Here is a 19,260-nt window from a genome sequence, read left to right as displayed (position 1 = left end):
ACCGATGGCAGTTTATACCATTGCCGTAGTGGCGGGCACTTAATCGACAGGGATCTTTCATTACGGCGACACTTAAAGGGACTTTACACAGATGAAACCGTAAAGGATATTTTTTTTTTTTTTTTTTAGAAAAGAATCATGGAGGCAGATATGAGGAGCTTGGTTTCTGATTTATTCAGAACTACTATTGTCTTACAACATGCAATTAAAATTTAAGAGCCTCCTATGTTACTCTCGAATTTATGCACTTTGCTCGCAAGCCTCACCAAAGACGGTATCGTCTAGCCAAGGGAGCTCAGGGTAGTGTTCGAGCAGGGGGCATCATATGAAGAAGGATACATAAGCTCATATTCAGGCTTAGTGTCGTTGCCCAAACGGACGAGCGTCTTCTCATTAGGATCGAATTCAGGCCAACCGAACTCAGACAGTCCAGTGCGCGGATTGTCCAGGAAGGCGAACCAGGCTTTCTGCATCAGTCTGGTAAGCTGTCTCTGAGACTTCGAGGTTAGAAGTCCGCTGACAGCGACCGAGTTCCCAAACAGCATGTGCATGTCGCTGCCGTGGTAGGCACCGCTGTTTGGGTACAGACGAGTGTTATTCCAATCACCCATGTAACGAAAAGCCCAGGCAGTAACTCTGTGCTTGTGACGACTCTCGACCTGCTTGGTGACGGCGCAGGTGAAGGATTCGAGGTTGAACGCGTCATCCTGTTCTTGTGTGGGCACGATACCGCTGGAGTAGACAGTGACGGCGTAGAAACCAGCTTCATTATTGTTGTTGCCGTAAAGAATAGGAACATTGGCAAATTTGCCTTGATCGGTGCGTTCAAGGTAGCCGGTAAAAACAAGCGTGTCGTCAACCTTTGGGTAGAAGCCAGTAACGGTTCGCAGGGGGCTGCTACTCTTGCTCGACTTCACGGTGGCAGCGCCGGCTTTGATATCCTCCCATGTTGCGTTATGCATGCACGTGAAAGTATTGGTTGCGTTGCCGCAGCCGACGAATTCAACGACAGTTTCCCAGTTTTCTTGCTGCGTAGAAGGATTCGGAAGTGGGAGGCTGAACACGTTGCCTGAGTGAGTGATGGCAGCGCTGATGATGGGGTCATCGCGGTAGGCATAGGTCCAGTAGTCAACAGAGACACCCCCAGCAGACTGGCCACTAATGGTAATCTTCGAGGGGTTGCCACCAAAGACCGCGATGTTATCGCGGACCCATTCCACAGCCAGACGCTGGTCGCGCATACCAAGGTTAGTGCTCAGACCATCAGCACCGGGGAAGCCAAAGATGCTTGTGCGGTAGTTGACCGTAATCACAACCAGGTCCTCGGTGTTGGCAAAGTTGACACCGTAATAAAAGGGCGTGTTGGTGTTCCCAAATGTAAACCCTTGGAAGGAGACAGGATATATGTCAGAGTTAAATCAAGGGTTGCCTGCTAGAAAAAATATAGCAACATTACACCCATAATAAAGGCCAAGGAAGTGATAGGGTACTCACTGCCACCGTAGAAAAAGACTAGGACGGACTTCTGAGCCAGGTTGGAGCGAGAGGTGGCCTTGGACCAGATGTTCAAGGTAAGGCAGTCCTCACTCTGTGTTGTATTAGCGCTCGCAGCAAAATAGTCAATGATGCGATTTGCGTCATCAAAGAAGCCAGGATAGTTAATGTAGGGGAATGTGCTGTGTGGGCAGTCATAGCTAAAGTTTTTGGCCTCGTAGCTTTGTTGGCCCTCATAGGGTTGGGGACTGGCAAAGCGAAGGTCACCGACAGGAGGCTTCGCATACGGGATGCCCAGATACTCGACGACGCAGGGCGCATCGTCGGCAATGTGGCCCTCGATTAGGCCATTGGTGGTCTCGAGCTTGAGGAACTTGGAAGTGGAAGCTTCGCACTGGGCATAGGCAGTGGCAGCAACAAGACTCGAGGTCAGCCATGTGATGGCAAGCACGACTCGCGCATACATTTTGGTAGAGGCTTTCCCCTAATGCATAACACGAAATGCTATCAGTCAGAAGATGCTCCCGGACGAGGAGCAAATGAAACGAAGTACCGTGAATAAATCGATGCACCTCCGACCCGACTCGTGTAACGTGTATATCTGTACACACGGGAAGATCAAAGGACCTAATGAGCTGGAATATACACGAGCTGATATGACCTCCCACGAGGATATTTTTATCCACGTGGTGGGCAAATGGAAAAAAGCGATTCCGTAACTATTGATTGCTTAGAGTTCTCTGCAGCCGATTGGCACTAGTTCTAGTGAATGCTACGTATGCATGTATAAAGACCCAGCTTGGCTCTGGAGCCATCAATTGATTTCCGGACCCTCGTTGAGCTAGCAGCCTAGCTCCCGGCCATTGACAATTACGAAGAAATTGATGAACGATTATCAATCCACAGAACAAAGACTTAGGGTGGGGTTCTAGGCTACCAGTGTGCTAGTATCAGATTTTCAAGAGTACTTCATTCATCATTTCTTGCATAGTCTTCTTCTGCAGGAGTTAAAAGGATCGCTACTCACCAAAAATATAAAACCGAATCTATCACTTAGTGTCGACCATGTCTAGCAAGGAAACATCGCCGTCTGCATTTTATACCCATCAAACAGATCTCCGCGACATCACCCAGCCAACGGCCATTCTTCACTCTCTATCCAAAGCTCTCGTCCTTCGAATTCCGCAGGATAAAGACCTCCAACCATTGATCGACGTCTTAGCCAACCCAGAGAACACAAAGGATGACCTATCAGTTGCCACTTTGACTCCTGAAGAACGGGAGTCTGTCTGTCGCCAATGGCTGACCCTCAACGACCCGCTGAACTATCTTAACTTCGTTGTCATCGATACTACTGCGAAAGATCAACAGGAAGTTGTCGGCATAGCGGGACTCGGTTGGATAGGTCCTATGAAAGATGCGGAAGAATCCAAACGGGCGGGCGCCGCCGGGGKGGTGATTAATCCCGCGGCGAGACGCAAGGGTTTCGGCACGGAGGCATTCAAGATGGTTATTGATTATGGTTTGAATGCGTTAGGGTTGACTGAAGTGAGGATCGGGACTCCTTCGTACAATGTAGCTATGCGTAGGCTGGTGGAGGTGAAGTTCAAGATGCAGCCCGTGGTACCAGAGAAAGTTGATAGGTTTGGGAACGATTTACTTTGGCGTATTGATAAGGAGAGATGGTTACAATATCTCGAACAGGAGGAATAGAGCATGGTGATTTACATGTGTATTATGGTACGAATAATGCCATGGAGGTTGGTATGAGAAGATCCTTAGATTGATGAAACGCCCAATGACTTTAATTGCCTAAAGCAAAATTGGAGAATGCCACCAACACCTCGCTGCGAATAACATGATATTATACAAAAGAAGAGATCCCGAAACTCCCAAAGCTTCAATCAGATTCAAAGAAGCTTAAACGATTTGATTGACATTGAGCGATTGTCTGTTTCGAACATTCAGCCATGTAATGGTCCATTTTAGCGAGTATATCAGCGGCGTGATTCTATCGAAGAACGAGTCAGTATATTACTCATTCCCTCATAATGTAGAAGGCAACTTACACGTTGATTGCACACATGGCAATCACAACAATCCCGCATCGCCAGCCAGCTGATAGACGGATATTGTAGCAGTCCTGTAGCTCGACTCCAGTGTATTGATTATTGCACACATTGTTGTTGCGAGTGATGTAAGAGCCGTATCCAAGCAATGCACCGCTACCTGCATACATCAAGGTGATGATAGCGTGGAATATTATGCCCCAGATGGGATTGAGGTAGGCCAGGAAAGCAAGACATAAAGCGAGCGATCCCTGTATATCTCATTAGCTAAATCATGCAAAGTTGAAACTGAATAGAGACGTACCGCGACACAGCTCAATATCGACCCACTTAGAGCATAGGAGAGAGTGGCACCGCCGACGACTGATGATTGATTCCAGGGATTCTGAAACAATTTGATTGCAACACCAGAGACGCAAAGCAGAATCGTTGCTGCAACGCACTGGATTGCGATGCAGACGACGCCCCAGTTGCCCATCTGAGTGTCTATCTTGGTAAATGTGTGATATCGTCGAGTGTCTACTTGGAACATGCGCTCCAACCAAGTCTCAGAGCGTCGAGGAGCTGTCTGAATATTGTTGTAGTTGCTGTTGTTGCTGCTAAAATTATTGGTGTTGTGGTTGCTGTTACGGGGATTGTCGTTGTTGCTAGCGCGATGACCTCCGGAGTTCATAAATGAATTAAGAGCATCAAAATTGAGTCGATCATAGCTTGAGGTTTCATTCAATTCCGTGTTTGAATTTTCGTTTGCGTTGTTGGTCTTAGGGGTGTATGCCGGGGGAGGAAACGTTGTGTTGTTGGCATCGCTTGCGTAGGACGGCGGTCGCTCGTTAAGAAGCATTATTGAACTGATTTCAGATGGATACCGCCGGGCAATTTCGCTGCGTGAATATTCGCCGATGAGAAGGTCTTGACCGATTTTTAAAGCTGGATTTGAAGGACCGTTTATTGATTGTCTTCAAAGTGCGGGTTGTTTGTTTGGGATACAAAAACGGGATAAAGAGAGCAAAGAACTGAAAGGTATCATGACTTTATATTGATCTCAATATCTATCTACTTGAAAGAAACAACGAATCTAATCTAAGGATCTTTCTTAGGCGCCGACCGACAGTATGACTTGACAAGGCGGATCAGATGAGGCTCATATGCTTTCAAAGTTGCTATGATTGCATTGAGCCCTTTGCCGAACTGGCGATATGGAACCAATCTATAGTTTACTTGTGCAATTGACCTATAGAAATCAAGTATGTAACGCGAACAACTTATGAGCAAATGAGATTGGCTTGCATACTTGCAGCTAACATGGGATCTAAGCACCGTAAGCGAGAGAAATAGTTCGTTCGACCACTATTGTGGCTTGTTTGATGAATACATGGCACAGTCATTGGCTAAACTTTCCTAATTTACTGGGCGGTATGCCTTGATGAAACAGTCGAATCGAAAGAAAATTAAAATCTCCAAAAGACTTGAAGAAAAAGTTTATTTGAATGGTCGGTGCGATTTAGCCTAGCACAGCCCCGAAGCCCAGCCTAAGCCCTAACATCAAAACTTGCCGTTTCAGGAATTTTCGGGCTGCGGTCGCGGCCTTTTTAGGGCTGAGTTTGTGGTGCAATCACGGTCAGCCTTGCAAACAACGCGAACAGCACGAATCACGTGTGTTCAGACAGAAGAGTATAATTTTGAACAAGCGTCACTGCAAATAAAGTATGATATGACTCATGTGGCATGGCATGTATGCCTGATTCTTCTTCTCACGCGCTGCTTACCGCGCCGGAAAAGAAGCCAGTCTTGAGCATCATGGAAATTGAACAAATATGGTTTAAATACATAGTCTCTTTTTTGACGTCACATGTGAAGTTTGCAACCAACCTGTGAAACTACTGATAGAAGTGGTAAAGAAAAAAAGGTCATTAAAATGATAGAAGGCAGAAGCGAGAAATTCAAGTCATCCGTGATTGAAGACTATTCAAATATGCCCTGTTGACATCCTAGAATATCCCACGGCCCTAGCGCAAGCACCTCTTTTACAGATGGTAAGAAGGCTCTGAACCCTCAAGTGTAGCATAAACAGCAGTCATAGCCTCTGCAAGATCACTAGGAAGCGGACCAGCCTCAAATGCATCGAGAGTATCATTGAGCTGCTTCATTTTCGATACCGCAAATATCACTGCATCGCCATATTTTCCATCTAGAATGCTATGAAACGCCGTCCAGCGCAGTGCAGCCGCATGTCCGCTGATACCATGTTTTGCGGCGGATTCTCGAACGGTGGCTACTGCGGCCTGAACGGAGGCTTTGCCGTAGATTGTATTGTACAGGTTTCCGACAGAGTTCTGAATATCTGATCAGAGCCAAGAAAAGAGGTAGAAGCAGATGAGGTATGGGAACTCACATCCTTACTCCACCGTGCCGTGGTGCTGGCTTTATCCGAGAAGAGTCCGCCTGCTGCAGGGCTAATGCAGAAGTTAGCCAGGTGCTAATCATTTTAGAAATGAGTCTGCATACCTGTAGGCGAAAAATGCCATATCGTGCTCACGCAAGAGCGGAAATAGCTCCTGTTCCCCGCCTCTCACGATAGCATTGTAATGTCCCTCATACACGCTCGGCTTAACGTAGCCTTTCTCATCGCAAATCTCGATGAACTTTTTAACCTCAGCGGCAGTGTAGTTAGAGATCCCCCATTTCCTGAACTTCCCTTGAAGGTAAGCGTTATTCATTGCCTTCGCCGTATCCTCAAATGGTGTTTGTCTATCGGGTACATGTAGAAACATAGTCTCTACAGTTGAAGCGTGAAGGTCTTTAAGAGACTTCTCAATGCTCGACTCAATCTTTGCAGGTTCAAGGTATCCGGATCCCCAACTATGAACCTTCGTATGAATATTGAATTGACTTGCAGCACCAGCCTGACCGAGGCGTGCTTCAGAGCCATGATAGTTGCTGGCCGTATCAACATCTTTATAGCCACGGCTGTAGAATGCGTCTAAGAGGCTATGGACATCGTCCTCATTATCAAAGTGTATGATCCCAGGCATCTTAGTGGCATCGCCAATCTAATATTATTAGATCAAATTCGCGAGTGATAGTAGGCAAGTTCTGCTTACCGTATGAGTGCCGAGGATAATCTTCACAGGAACTTGAGGAGACATAGTGGGCATAGAAGGCTGATCAACGGCTCAAGTACAATTTGGACGAGATATTTATTTAATATAATATATACATAGTGCTGGGAATACCTTTCTAAATGATTTTCTTCCCAAGCAGTTTTACTTCACTAAAGTCCTACCTCCGCATAACTCCCGCGCAAAATAATCCGCAAAAATTCCCGCTTTCAAAGGAATCTCCAATTATATCACAAACCTTTGAACAAATCATGGTCGGCAGCAGTGTAAATCAGTTTGTATTGTAACTTTTGTCAATCCAGGATTGGATCTTGTCTGTTCCGACTAGATACGTCCAATAAAACTTTGCAAAGTCGTCCAGTTCCTCCGCCGGGTACTGTGATATCAACGGTCCAGGCTGTAGAGAAGGCACCAAAAGCGGAGGTTTCTCGCAACATAACTTGAACCATTTCACTGCTGAATCAGCTTCCCACAATCCATTGCGTGCAGTAAACATCACCGCTCCAGCACAATCAACTAGTCCTCTGGTCATAGTCTCGTATGCGTTGGCGACACTATCGATGATGATGTGGGTACGTCGAACGCTCTCGGTCAGGATCCATAATTGCCACAATTCGGAAGAGTCATTATATTCTCTGTCAAAGTCGGTTGCAGTCCATTGAAGTGGACGGAGGCCAAGAGAGAAGTCCTCCCCTCGATACAGTCTGACGACTTCCCACATTTGAAGCACCCATTGCCGAAGGGTGGGAAGATGTTTTTCTGCTGATGTACGCAAACGTACGGAGCCATCGAACAGGCCTATAAATTCATACACAAATAAGGCTTGTACACGCGCGAGATGAGCCAAGATTCCTTGCGCATCGCAGGTCACCGGAGTCGTGCTTTTGCGAGTGAGGTCAAATAAGCGATCCTCGACAATCTGTAATATAGTCTCTTTCACCGCTGGAGCTCGACCGATATACGTCGCTAGTGTGGTAAATGCATCCTGGACACAACTGGGCATCCCATTCTCGTACAATCGTTGATGGATAAAGCTGTTGTAATCGTTATTAATCCAGAATCGGAGCATCTCATCTACGGCTTCAATGAAACGCTCCATTTTGACCAAAACACAGTCCGGTTCTGAGTTACAATGTCGCATGGTCCAGGTCTCCTCTTGAAGAAACCAGGGTCCTGTTGTGTTTGAGACGCTGTCGTTGTCAATTCCCACTTCTTGTGCCGGAACGGCTGGTGTGTAAGGAATAATCAAGTCTGATAGATCAAGGTCAAGATCTGCGGCTCCCAATGTGTCCCAGTCCTCCACAGTGAAACTCCTTTCCAGAGCATTCGTCTCGGCATAATTCTGGATAGCCGGAAGTTCTTCGATATGACCGAGAGGAGGAGGAGATACATTTCCTCTTCGTCTTTCTGGCTGCGGATATGTGCAAGTCGCGTCCTTATCTAAGCATCTCTGACACTGAGGACGTTTTTGGTCGCATCTCCGCTTTGATTTGGCGCATCCATTGCAAGCTTTTTGCTGGGGTCCGCGAGACGGTCGAGCCATTGTATGGGAGTTGATGGTCGGATGATAAGACTAACGCGGGCTGTCTAGTTTCGTCGAGTGTGTGTCTCTAGGTAGGAAGTTGTGTGAAGTTTAATGTTCGATATCAACATTGAATTGATGGTGTCTCATTTCTTCAAATGATTACTAATCACAGTTTCTTGAAATTCCTCAATCCTATGGAATAAATTTAAAGCCTCAACTCCTTGTAGAATATCCGTGATATCATATGACGAGAATCAGCTAAGAGCATTATCTCACTTTGTAAGATGAAAGCAATCAAGTTGTACTTTTCGAGCCTAGGACGTGTAACCACCTATCGGTCGAAGCTCAAGGCTAAGCTAATCAGGTCCTAGAGAGACATGAGAGTTGTCATATCAATCACGTCACGACTTCTAATACATTATTTATCCCAAAGGATGCTCAGAGAATGGATTCAGAAAGAGAATGCAGCCGATATGTAATGCAGTAATCCAGGCTAGGGCAAATATCGTGCACCCCTAATCATTCGGGCGACGCTTGTCTGCTTTAAGTTTAGATTCGGCCGAACAATTATCTACTAAGCATATAGCAGGCGTCGATTGGCCCATGACATACCTGCTCAATAAGCAACTATGAGAACTTCCAGAAAATGATTATCAAGCTTATTCGATCTATAGGGGTAGTAAAGTGCTTCTGCTTGGTTTAAAAAGCAAGAATAATCTTTGAATGTGTTAGAACTTTCTTAAATCTATCCTCACTGTTCGTATCAGGCTCTTTCTAGGTACTTTTTTCTATTCGCCCTTCCTATCCCCCAGCAGGCATTTTTTTACAATCAACATGGCCAGATTAGGTTTCCAGCCAAAAGTAAGTCCTCTGCCAGACGGAATTGACCTCAAAGGCAAGACGGCTGTGGTCACCGGTGCCAGTGCTGGCTTAGGGTTAGAAGTGACTGGACAACTATTGCAATTGAACATCTCAACCGTCATCCTCGCTGTCCGAAATGTAGCGAAGGGCGAGGATTGTGTGAAAGAGTTACGCGATGACCCTCGCATCAAGAGCCGGAATCCCAAGGCAAGCATCAAAGTGATGGAGCTGGACGTCGACATATACGACAGTGTCCAGCGATTTGCCAAGAAGCTCCGTGACGAAGTCCCCATCGTCGACATCCTCATTCTCAACGCGGGTATCGGAGTTTTCAAGCTCGAGCGCAGTCCTAGCGGTCATGACCGAGTCATCCAGGTCAACTACAACTCTAATACCCTCCTAATCGCGGAGTTGCTACCATACCTCGAAGCCGGCGCGGAAACGACCGGCTCCCCTGCTCGCATCACCTGGGTCGGTAGTCGAGCATACGATCAAACGAGCCTCCGCAAAACCCCTCTTCGGCCCGACAAACGCGTTCTCGAGTATATGGATAGTGAAGAGTCCTTCTCCCCGTTCACCAGATACGGTGACTCCAAGCTGCTTTGCCTTCTGTTCATGTACAGTCTTGCGCCTCGACTCGATCCGAAAAAGGTCATTATCAACATGTTGTGCCCGGGTATGATACAAACCAATATGAGTGATGTTCTCCCATTCTATCTGCGGGTAATGATAAATGCCCTCAAAGCTATACGAGCTCGATCAGTGGAGGTGGGCGGCTGGATTGTTCTTAATGCTGCGCTAGTTGTAGGGCCAGAATCCCATGGGAAATTTTTTTCCGACAAAGATATCGCTGGGTATGTATATTTGGTTTGCCGTCAGCCGCAGCCTTGGCATTGTATGCATAGCTAACTTGATATTTTACCTACCAGTGACAACGATTACATATCATCTCCCACCATGCAGGAAGTGCAGAAGAAGCTTTGGGAGGAGACTATTGCAGAGCTTAGCCAGCTCACTACACTCCCGCCACAATTCAAGTAGAGTCAATGGGGAATTATAGAGGGCGACGATTAAGAAACATGTTGAGATTTTGGTACAATTTGCGTTCGAGGACGAGAGGGTCCGGTGATCGCTTGCCCGAAACGCAGGCCTAGCTTTGTTTCTAAGACTTGCGTCGAGATGTAATGAAAGCAAAGATCTTCAAGGATGAGAGAGTTTCAGTTGGCCTGATGTGGATCTCTAATTGTTCGGTTCGATAAACAAGGGCCAATGAAGATTTCAACAAGCTCGCTTGTAGCCATTCCTCCTCCATTCTCATAGGGAGCTTGGTATTTCCCGGAAGTCATAGTCAAAATATGATCAATTTCATTCTTCGGCGTCCAGTCAGTTACCAATTCACTGACACCAATAATGAAGCTAGACAAAAGGAGTCGTGAAATGCACTTCCACCACTGAAGACAGTTAACATTTCCTACCTAAGATAACCGAGACGTCTGGGTGGATTAATGCCCATCATTACTCATTACCGTTTGCATCACAATCGTCAGAGCGAAAAACATTCCGAATCTTCTACCAGCCGCACTAACCAATCCTGCAGCTCGTATAGGCTAGCGATAAAGTCTCGATCTGGGCCTGAATCAGCTACATTGCTATGGGTGCCTCCTTTTCCTGCATTCCGCCAATCGACGATCCCCACGGGCGACGGAGGCGGCTCATTGCTTTCTGTAGGCGAGTCAAGACGCCGACGTAGATCGGCTAGAACCTGAATGGCGACAGGCACGTGTGATTTAGATGTGTCTGAATTCGCATTTGCCAATGAGGAGTCGGAATCCATTGACTGATAGTAAGTCGTGAAGATTTTAATCGCCTCGTCGACGCAACATCGAACATCATCCTCATGAAAAGTTGGCCGCTGGAAACGAAATAAATAAGTCAGGAGTATATATGTACTCTGAAGCGGACCAAAGCAAGTACGATAAGACCACGCATAGGGGGCAAATGCAGGAACTTGGTGAAGACGCAAATAAATACGCAGGTAGCTCGTGCAAAGATGTAGCATGCTGCAGACGTAAATTAGTCACGAACTTCTTCTTTCCTCCTTGAGTCACGACAGTCACGTACCTTATCCACGTCCTCAGCTCATGTGGTTTCTCACGCACCCGCGTCTGCAATATTGGCTTTTGCATTAATATCGCCACTTCAAACTTGAGTAGCGTCAGCATGATGCGTACCCAGGCCGCAAAGACAGTTGGTCTAGTCGTATCGTCCTTATAAAGAGATGGATGCGTTAGCGAGCTTGCCTTTTCCCAACTGGAGGGGATGAAACCCCTTGCCGGGAACCCTTCAACCGGTATCTTCGCGATGAGGGAGTCCAGCCTTCGATGAAGTTGGGTTGTGGCAGCGACTAGTTCGCGAAAATCTCTATGCTTCAATCCCTGTGCGTTTTGCAAGCTAATGACGATCTTCGATTCCAGACGCGCTGTCTCGTACCGTCCTATGGCATAGATCATTGCAGCAGATTCTCCCGTTTCCAGGGATTCAGCAGGCGGCGAAGAAGTACTAGATATATTGCCGATCTCTTCATTTCGCGTAAAATTTATCATGCTCACTGCATCTTGCATATCCTTACCGCAGCATAAAGGTAAACCAGTGGAAATACTTGACTGCACATCTAGCGACACAATGTGCCACCATACCCGACGGCGCATTTCCCGAGTTACTTGGTCCAGCGCGGACCAAGTCGATTCACAATGCAATCCCATTGTCTGTGCGATCCGGACAATTGTACTAAGAGAGAGTAGGTTCTGCATCGGTTCAGAAGGACGGTCCATAAATGGCCCTGTCAAAAGTGTTGAGATAAGAGTGTTGAATGTTGGGTGCTCGAGATGTTGGCACATAGAGAGGCTTGCCCTATAAGCCGACTTCAAGTGGGKTTTTATCGTCTCCATTTTCAGCGTCTGCAGAACGGGTAATGTCCACGTTGCGGCAGGGGCGGCACAAGCACCACAGAGTATGATGGCAAAGAGAAGGCAAACGAATGTCGGATTATCTACAATCTTGGCCGGAGGCATTGCAGTTTCGCTATTTCGACACCATTCCCAGAATTCATCATAGTCTGTTCGCAGCGTGATAGGATGCACAAGTGGGGTAAGAGGCCATACCATGATGAAGAAATCGTGAAGGAATATGTCACATACGGGCTTAGGTGGCAAAGATTTCAGAAGATTGGCCAGATCTGCGGCAGCAATATGTGGAAGCGGTAGACCAGGCTGAGCATTGCGGTTTCCGTCAAGAAAATCGTCACTCAGACTTTCCTATAAGGAGGTCAGCAATGTTGACAACTGAACTGCCCCTCAGGTTGGATGGCACTGTTGCATGGAGGACCTTACCTGTCCAGGAACGAAACCCCAAAAGGCTTTGCCAATATACCGGACGCGCCCACCGTGTCGTAGACTTAGATAGTCCGGAGACAGTATAATAGGCCCGTGATCTTGCGATCGTAGCCGCTGATCTGATAGCGCTGTCGCTATAGCTCTAGGCCCGGAGACATCCTGGTCAACGGGTTCCTGTATGGCTTCTTCCCATGTAGGTACCTTTGGATGAGCCTTATCTGACATTACTTGATGTTCGCGCGGCAGAGAAGAATTCAAATCACTGCTGCTAACGCTTTCAAAACTCTTACTATCACCCTGGTTCGAATGTATCTGTGTCGGTCGAATATCCCCCGATCCAGTGAAGGGGTTTGACTGAGACCAGGTGGGAGATTTGTGAGAATCAAGCCTGGAGAGATCTCTGCCTTCATTGCTGGCGAATGGCTGTCGGAGGCGACCAGTCAATTCATCACGAACCAAGGACTCGTAAACGCATTTTTGATTCATTCGAAGACAGTTGGTACATTCTGGGTGCTCACGACCGCAGCGGACTTTTCGACTTCGGCAAACGCTGCAAGTCAGTGACAATCGAGGTCTCTTGACCTGACGAACTTCGAGAGCAGACATAATCAGTGACGTACAAATTAAGACAAAGATGGAAAGTCAATAGAAAAAAAAGTATTCCTAATGATCTTCACTCTTTTTCTCTAGCTGAGGGCATAGTTGATCAGCTAATAGTTCGTCGTATGCTCAAAATTCAAGTCACAGAATGATAGTCCTGGTGACCAATTACAGCTGCAGTCTGAATCTGACCATGTAGCTGTATGCGCCATGAGATGAATGGCTTCGTTGATTATTGTAGAGATGGTGCAGGATGATAAGTCGCGCAAGGACAGCGCGTTGGCGTTGGGTAATATTGTCTTTAAATACACTAGTATTACGCGAATTTCTTATCTTTGCCTGCGAAATTGTTACTTTAGACACGTAATTTACATACCCGGTACGTATTAGGTCCACACTGCTTCGACTTCCTGAGCTGTTTAACGAAGCACAACTACGAACGCATGGAGTTTATCTCGTAGCCATGAAAGCCAACTGTCATTTGCAATATTCAATGAGTCAATAACTCTCAGATACATTGATTCCCTGAAATAATCACTGACTTAAATACGTGCTGAAGTATACTTAAAAGCGTCTTGATTGCTTCACCACTAGGCAAGTCCACAGCAAACACACGGCGATCATCAAGGAGAGGTGAGTTCATATGTATACGTTGAGTATATAGACATGGTCATTAGTGAGGAAAGCGACGCACGACGATCCAATAATGTACATCTCACTCAACTAATAGCCCTAACCCGACCTAACCCTAAACACACAGCGAGACTGGATGGTTTGATGAGAAAGACTCTTTAATCTCACCGAAGCGTCTTTGGGATTCACGTTATGATGACTATCTGCGACTTCTGCGACTTTGACGTGTGCGACGCGACCCTGACTCGCTAACTCTGATACTACTACTGGCATGCGAGTTTGTACCGCTTCCATACTCGTTTGTGAAGTAACTTGAGGAATCAGAGGCTCTTTCCTCCACCAAAGATGATTTAGTAAGTCCAAATAGCCTAAGCAGCGGCGTGATAAAATGAGCAATGAGCCACGCGTAGATATGCTTTAGACCAGAGGGACTTGGCTCATTCTCAACACGAATCGTACGACCCCGTCGTTGGACTCGCGTTGGTGTTTTCCTGAACCAGTTCCAAGGAAGCCAATTGTTTCTCCTAGAGACAGAGCGTCGCTCATAGTCCCCGTACCATCTCCGGTCAGAGGTAGTGCTTCCTCTTCGTGTGTATCGTTCTTCAACTATTACTCTTTCTGTCCGTCGTCGTTGCCGTCCTCCAAACCATCCTGTCTGATATCTCCTGGGCGAAAACCTTCTCTGTCCCGAATAACGCTCGACGAATACGGTGTCTGATTTGGATTGTAACCCGAGTACTGAGAACAGTCCTCCGAAGATTGAATGTGAGGTGCGTTTCGAAGAACGATATGACCTGTCACGGCTATATTCGCGTCGTCTACGCGGAGGTGGTGATGATTCTTCAATGACGATTATCTCACTATCGGATGAATCGGTCGATAGAGGATGAGGCCTTCGTTCTTGCCTTTCTTCAACCCATTCTTCGCGGCTCCTTCGTCTCCGTCGACTAAGGATCATTGACACCACATAGACTATTGGGAGAGCTATTATGAGCCCAAAGATACTCAGAGTTGACTTCAAGATTTTTTTAGCTCCCCGACCCAAATCTCGTAGAAAATCTTTGCAGTAGGTGATAAATTTGAGAAAGAGACTCCAGCCGAAGCCAAAGAAAAGAGAAATAGCGACCACAACAACTGTAACAGAGACTGCCCGGAATATTAGTATTGTATATGAGACGATTGAATTATCAGCGTTCTTACACATAATTCCAGAAACATATCTGAGGCCGAACGTGCCATCATTATTTCGGACGAATTCGTCGATATTCAAGGCGAAGAAAGAAGACATAAATGATAGTGGCAGCTAGACATTGTATGAGCTCACATTATCGAAAGCGCTTTGTGGGTGGTTTCTCACAAAAAAGACAGTAATAATAGTGAACAACATGATTGTTTGACCTTGTCGTGCGGTTTCTGCTGCCTGCTTTCCTTGTGTCCGAGCCTCCGAGACATTCGCTAACAAATCGTAAGCATGGCATAGCTCTGAAAAAAAAAAAAAGTTAGAAGGAGCTACCTTGTTTCTGTTTAAGATCTAGAAGATCCTTCAACTAATACGACTTAGCAACGGCTCTTGCGACACCGGAGGGAACGTACCGCTATGTAAGTCTTTTCGGCCTGCCTTTCTAGCCCACGAACAACCTTTTGATGCATGCCGACACGCTCAGGTGGGCTGTGGTAAGTCAACGTTGTCTCCGGTTTCTTTGAACCGTCTTGCACAGCCTTTTCAGTCCTCATATCTTGAATTGCCTCGTGCATGTCGAGTAGCACGGTTTCCTGATCCTCGAGCACAGTCGAAAGAATATGGAGCTCATCTCGAATATCCTTGATCTCCTTAGCCAGCCTAGTTTCCTGTGAAATATCGTACAGCTTTTTAAGATCTTGTCTAAGCTCATCAGAAGTTGAGATGTTTTGATCGTCCTTGGCCAGCTTTTCGGATAGTGTTGTAAATTCATCGAACATTTTTGACTCTTGGAAGGTCTAAAGGCTATTAGAGACTACCTCAGTAAGGTGATACTTTGCTGGGACCTACCACGTTGCCGATGGAGCCTTCGAAAAATTCGGCGAAACGTAACTTTTCGTTCGCAATGTCGTGATGTTCGAACATAGTACCAATACACTGGCCAACAATCAACTCCGCCAGATCAAACACATCCCCCAACGGCCGTCGGTTTTTGTTCCCAATTTGGCGAATAATGCATTCCACAATATCCGAATCATTGTTTGGATCAGGGTCATCATTCATTCTAGCGTCAGACTTGTTCCAACGTTGTGGGAAACTCGTTACCACCGTATCTGAATTAGTTAGATTACTTGTATGACGTGTTGGAAGGAGAGTGAAGTAAAATACAGACCGTCGTCTAGAATCCACAGCCAGAGTTGGTCCACCATCAGCACCAGATTGTCATCCGCTTCGGGCCATGTTTTCTCAAAATATCGGGAGACCACTTGATCGAGATCGCGGGCTTCGGTGGTTAGGAGGTTGTAGTAATAGTATTGATCCAAAGTTCGGCGAAAATGTAATGGAATCTCATCAAACATGTAAGCCAGGATCAGCTTTTCGTCAGCTGTACAAGATTCTTCCTCGGCAATCTTAGCAATTCTTTGGATTCTCTTCTTTCTTCGTTCTAATCGTTCCAATCGTTCCGATGTTCTTTCAGTGGGCGCTTGCCCAGCTCGAATGCCCTCACTTTCCAACATCTCCGACGCAACTTTGGCCATCCAATCTAGATCTGGCTCCCGTGTCAGAGACCGGGATCTTCTAGTTCTTCGAGTCCTTCTGGTTCTTTGACTTGAAATACTCGATGAATCAGTATAGTAGCTAGACCAATAAGAGCTCGAATAAGCAGTTGTCTCGTCGTCCTCTGAATCTTCCTCTTTTCTGGGGTGTCGTATCTTATCGAGTTCGTGGATTGCTTCCTCTAATTCTTTCAAAGTTGACGGAGGTTGCGGATCGCCAAGATGTCTAACCATAGCATCGACTATTACCTTTGTCATTTCTTTCCGGCCGCTGCTGGTCTCCCAATGAATATAAGGAAGAACCATCATCAGGTTATCATCCTTCTCTGTCCGCTTGACCCGCTGACATATTGGACGGACGAATCGTCTGTGCGCAACAGACGGAGATGACATTTGATATTGATGTCTTGTCCAAAGCTCCTCTCCAAAGAGATGCTTGCATTTTTCCTGAAAATAGCTTGCCATGTGTGGAGGATGGCAATCCTTGTACAATCTGCTTATTAACTTCTGTTCTCGTAGATAGCTTAGCAATTCCAAGGTTCGTTCCTGATAGCGTAGTTTCACCACTTACATGAACCCATACTATCTAGAAGCTTGTTAGTCTTTTCCAATCATATCCAGACACACCAGTTGACGGAAAGGGGGGCATAGCATACATTGTTAGAAGGTACGTGTAGCCATCTGAAATTTTTCCCAATCGGCCCATCCTCAAGCCCATACTTGATTGTTTCAGGACTATGGTCATATAACAAACTTCGGAGCTGAGGCCTCTTTATTCTGTATTCCTTGTGAGTATCTTTCGGAAATGACGCTATCGTAGCTTGGAACCCAAATGTGAGGTCAATATCAATATCTTCCACCTCCAAGGTCCTAGACTCAGATTCGGATGCTATTTCTTCCAAAGGTTCCCCCACTGACGGACCTTGGCCAACAAGCTGATCACCTCTTTCGAGAAGCACAGCGACAACCTTGAAGCTACCGTACTTATTCGCAATCTCCATAGCCGTCATCTGTAATGTTGGTTCCTTCTGATCCATGCTAGCTCCGTGTTCGATAAGAAATCGAGCTACATGTGAGCTGTCCCGAATTGCCGCCTCAAAAAGTGCTGGCTGAAGAGCTTTCTTTGCTTCTTGTCCGGGCTTTCTCTCAAGATCTTCAAAAATCAAACGCGCGACTTCGACTTTATCGTACTTTGCCGCCTCTAAGAATGCAGTCCTCCCAGCACGGTCCTTGAGCGTACTATCGATACCTGCCTTTAAAAGCTGATCAGCAACGGCGGTGAAGCCAAACCTTGCCGGTCCAAATAGAGCGGAACGTTGATCTATATTCAGAGCATTGATATCGATTGGTCGCTTTCCCTGAATCAGTTCAGCCAAATTCTCCTTATTCCCATTCAAGGCCGACAGGTAAACAGGCGTTTCTTCGTTATTATCCTGAGCTGCAGGGTTGGCGTTTTTAGCTAGAAGCAACCTCACCACATTTTCGCATCCCTTGGAAGGTCCCCTGTCACATGCCTGCATCAGTGGTGTCCGTCCATTGCTCGCTTTTGCGTCCACGTCAATATTCTTGGTGTTTAATAAAGCCTCAGCCAAAGCGGCCGATTCTCGTCTCGCTGCCGCTAGATGCAGAGGTGTGAGCCCCTTCTTGTCCGTTGCATTAACAAATGCTCCAAACTCAAGCAAAAGCTCAACTGTGTCTAGACTTCCATTCTTAGCAGCAAGGTGCAAAGGAGTTTCGCAGTTCTCGTCTTGAGCGTCCAGATTGATTCCCGGGAGTAACAAAAGTCTGGGAATTACTCTAGTATGTCTGTCGTATGCAGCAATATGCAATGCTGATCGCTTCGACCTATCTTCTGCGTTCCAATCCGCGTTGCTCAGTAGCAAGAGCTCAACGATGTCAACTCTGTTGTCCTCCACAGCGTACAAAAGTGGAGTGCGTTCCTCACTGTCTCTGAACTCTGTCGAGACTTTGTCCTTGAGAAGTAGCCTGACGGCATCCACCTGACCAAATCGCACCGCCTTGAGAAGGGTTTCCCCGTGATCATCGATCAAGCTTTCATTACGCTTTTTCTGATGGAAGAATAGTTTTGATGTCCCGGTTCTGTAAATGTAGACACCGATTTTTCCATTGTATTCACTCAGACTTCCGCGAATAGCAACGCCGTGCTGTCCATCCCTGTTGAGAGGCACGGAAGTTGTGGGAACATCGAAAGAGGTCGGCACAATATCCTCAACAGGCAAAACTTCTCCTCTGACAACCGTATACTCATCATGATCAATATTTTCTGTATATTCTCTATCCTCTTGTAGTCCACCTTCTTTTGACTGACCACTAAGATCAAGGGGTGGAACGTCGTCTGTCGGGAGCCCTTCTTTTCGGGATTCGAGATGCTCTTGGGCGTCACTGTCTACTAGTACATTGTTTTCCACCGGACCTGTTTCAATTGATACCTCTACATCTTCAAGTACTTCGGCGTCCTGCGATGCGTCCATCTCGACAGAGTTTCGCTTGCGTAAATCAACTGGATGAGAAACACAAGAAGTCGCTCAAAGATGCGAACGCTAGAAGGACGACAAAGATGGGTTAACTAGAACCAATAAAACAAAGACATACTTGAGCCAGAGTCTGACTGCGAAAACATAAATGACCGTTGAGGTATCAGCAAGAAATCAAGAAATTGAAGAAATGCTTGGTCGTCATTAGGAAGCAAACAGAGCCTCTTCGCCAATACATACATAAATAGCGTTCTTTCTCGGATTATTGTCAAGTGTGGTTTCTCACAGTAGTGAACCTTACTACCTAGCTAATAATTCGAATCAAAAAGCCCACTT

The 19,260-nt window shown here is 46.4% G+C and overlaps 7 protein-coding genes across 7 annotated transcripts; 2 read left to right on the top strand and 5 right to left on the bottom strand.

Annotated features, from left to right (window-relative positions):
* Positions 1 to 281: 281 nt before the first annotated feature.
* On the bottom strand, positions 282 to 1,960 carry BHQ10_007670 (uncharacterized protein; the record flags this gene model as incomplete). The annotated part of the gene is made up of 2 exons (XM_040880391.1): positions 282 to 1,384; positions 1,495 to 1,960. The coding sequence occupies 2 exons, from the start codon at positions 1,958 to 1,960 to the stop codon at positions 282 to 284; spliced, it is 1,569 nt and encodes a 522-aa protein (XP_040736173.1).
* Positions 1,961 to 2,559: 599 nt separating this feature from the next.
* BHQ10_007669 (uncharacterized protein) lies at positions 2,560 to 3,207 on the top strand (the record flags this gene model as incomplete). Its single annotated transcript, XM_040880389.1, has 1 exon — positions 2,560 to 3,207. The coding sequence occupies one exon, from the start codon at positions 2,560 to 2,562 to the stop codon at positions 3,205 to 3,207; it is 648 nt and encodes a 215-aa protein (XP_040736172.1).
* A 207-nt stretch (positions 3,208 to 3,414) lies between these two features.
* Positions 3,415 to 4,404, bottom strand: BHQ10_007668 (uncharacterized protein; the record flags this gene model as incomplete). The annotated part of the gene is made up of 3 exons (XM_040880388.1): positions 3,415 to 3,505; positions 3,564 to 3,814; positions 3,868 to 4,404. The coding sequence occupies 3 exons, from the start codon at positions 4,402 to 4,404 to the stop codon at positions 3,415 to 3,417; spliced, it is 879 nt and encodes a 292-aa protein (XP_040736171.1).
* A 1,183-nt stretch (positions 4,405 to 5,587) lies between these two features.
* Positions 5,588 to 6,709, bottom strand: BHQ10_007667 (uncharacterized protein; the record flags this gene model as incomplete). Its single annotated transcript, XM_040880387.1, has 4 exons — positions 5,588 to 5,896; positions 5,956 to 6,016; positions 6,069 to 6,613; positions 6,665 to 6,709. 4 exons carry the CDS (start codon positions 6,707 to 6,709, stop codon positions 5,588 to 5,590), a joined length of 960 nt encoding a protein of 319 aa, XP_040736170.1.
* Positions 6,710 to 6,953: 244 nt separating this feature from the next.
* Positions 6,954 to 8,225, bottom strand: BHQ10_007666 (uncharacterized protein; the record flags this gene model as incomplete). Its single annotated transcript, XM_040880386.1, has 1 exon — positions 6,954 to 8,225. The coding sequence occupies one exon, from the start codon at positions 8,223 to 8,225 to the stop codon at positions 6,954 to 6,956; it is 1,272 nt and encodes a 423-aa protein (XP_040736169.1).
* An 816-nt stretch (positions 8,226 to 9,041) lies between these two features.
* On the top strand, positions 9,042 to 10,109 carry BHQ10_007665 (uncharacterized protein; the record flags this gene model as incomplete). Its single annotated transcript, XM_040880385.1, has 2 exons — positions 9,042 to 9,922; positions 9,998 to 10,109. The coding sequence occupies 2 exons, from the start codon at positions 9,042 to 9,044 to the stop codon at positions 10,107 to 10,109; spliced, it is 993 nt and encodes a 330-aa protein (XP_040736168.1).
* Positions 10,110 to 10,611: 502 nt separating this feature from the next.
* BHQ10_007664 (uncharacterized protein) lies at positions 10,612 to 18,921 on the bottom strand (the record flags this gene model as incomplete). The annotated part of the gene is made up of 9 exons (XM_040880384.1): positions 10,612 to 11,128; positions 11,190 to 12,382; positions 12,458 to 12,883; positions 15,287 to 15,670; positions 15,723 to 15,985; positions 16,045 to 16,422; positions 16,492 to 16,936; positions 17,001 to 17,015; positions 17,086 to 18,921. The coding sequence occupies 9 exons, from the start codon at positions 18,919 to 18,921 to the stop codon at positions 10,612 to 10,614; spliced, it is 5,457 nt and encodes a 1,818-aa protein (XP_040736167.1).
* Positions 18,922 to 19,260: the final 339 nt, after the last annotated feature.

Source organism: Talaromyces amestolkiae (assembly GCF_001896365.1).
Source record: "Talaromyces amestolkiae strain CIB chromosome Unknown scaffold16.1, whole genome shotgun sequence".
Classification (NCBI taxonomy): domain Eukaryota; kingdom Fungi; phylum Ascomycota; class Eurotiomycetes; order Eurotiales; family Trichocomaceae; genus Talaromyces; species Talaromyces amestolkiae.
Note: the sequence above shows the minus strand (reverse complement) of the source record. Positions and strands in the feature narration are given on the sequence as shown.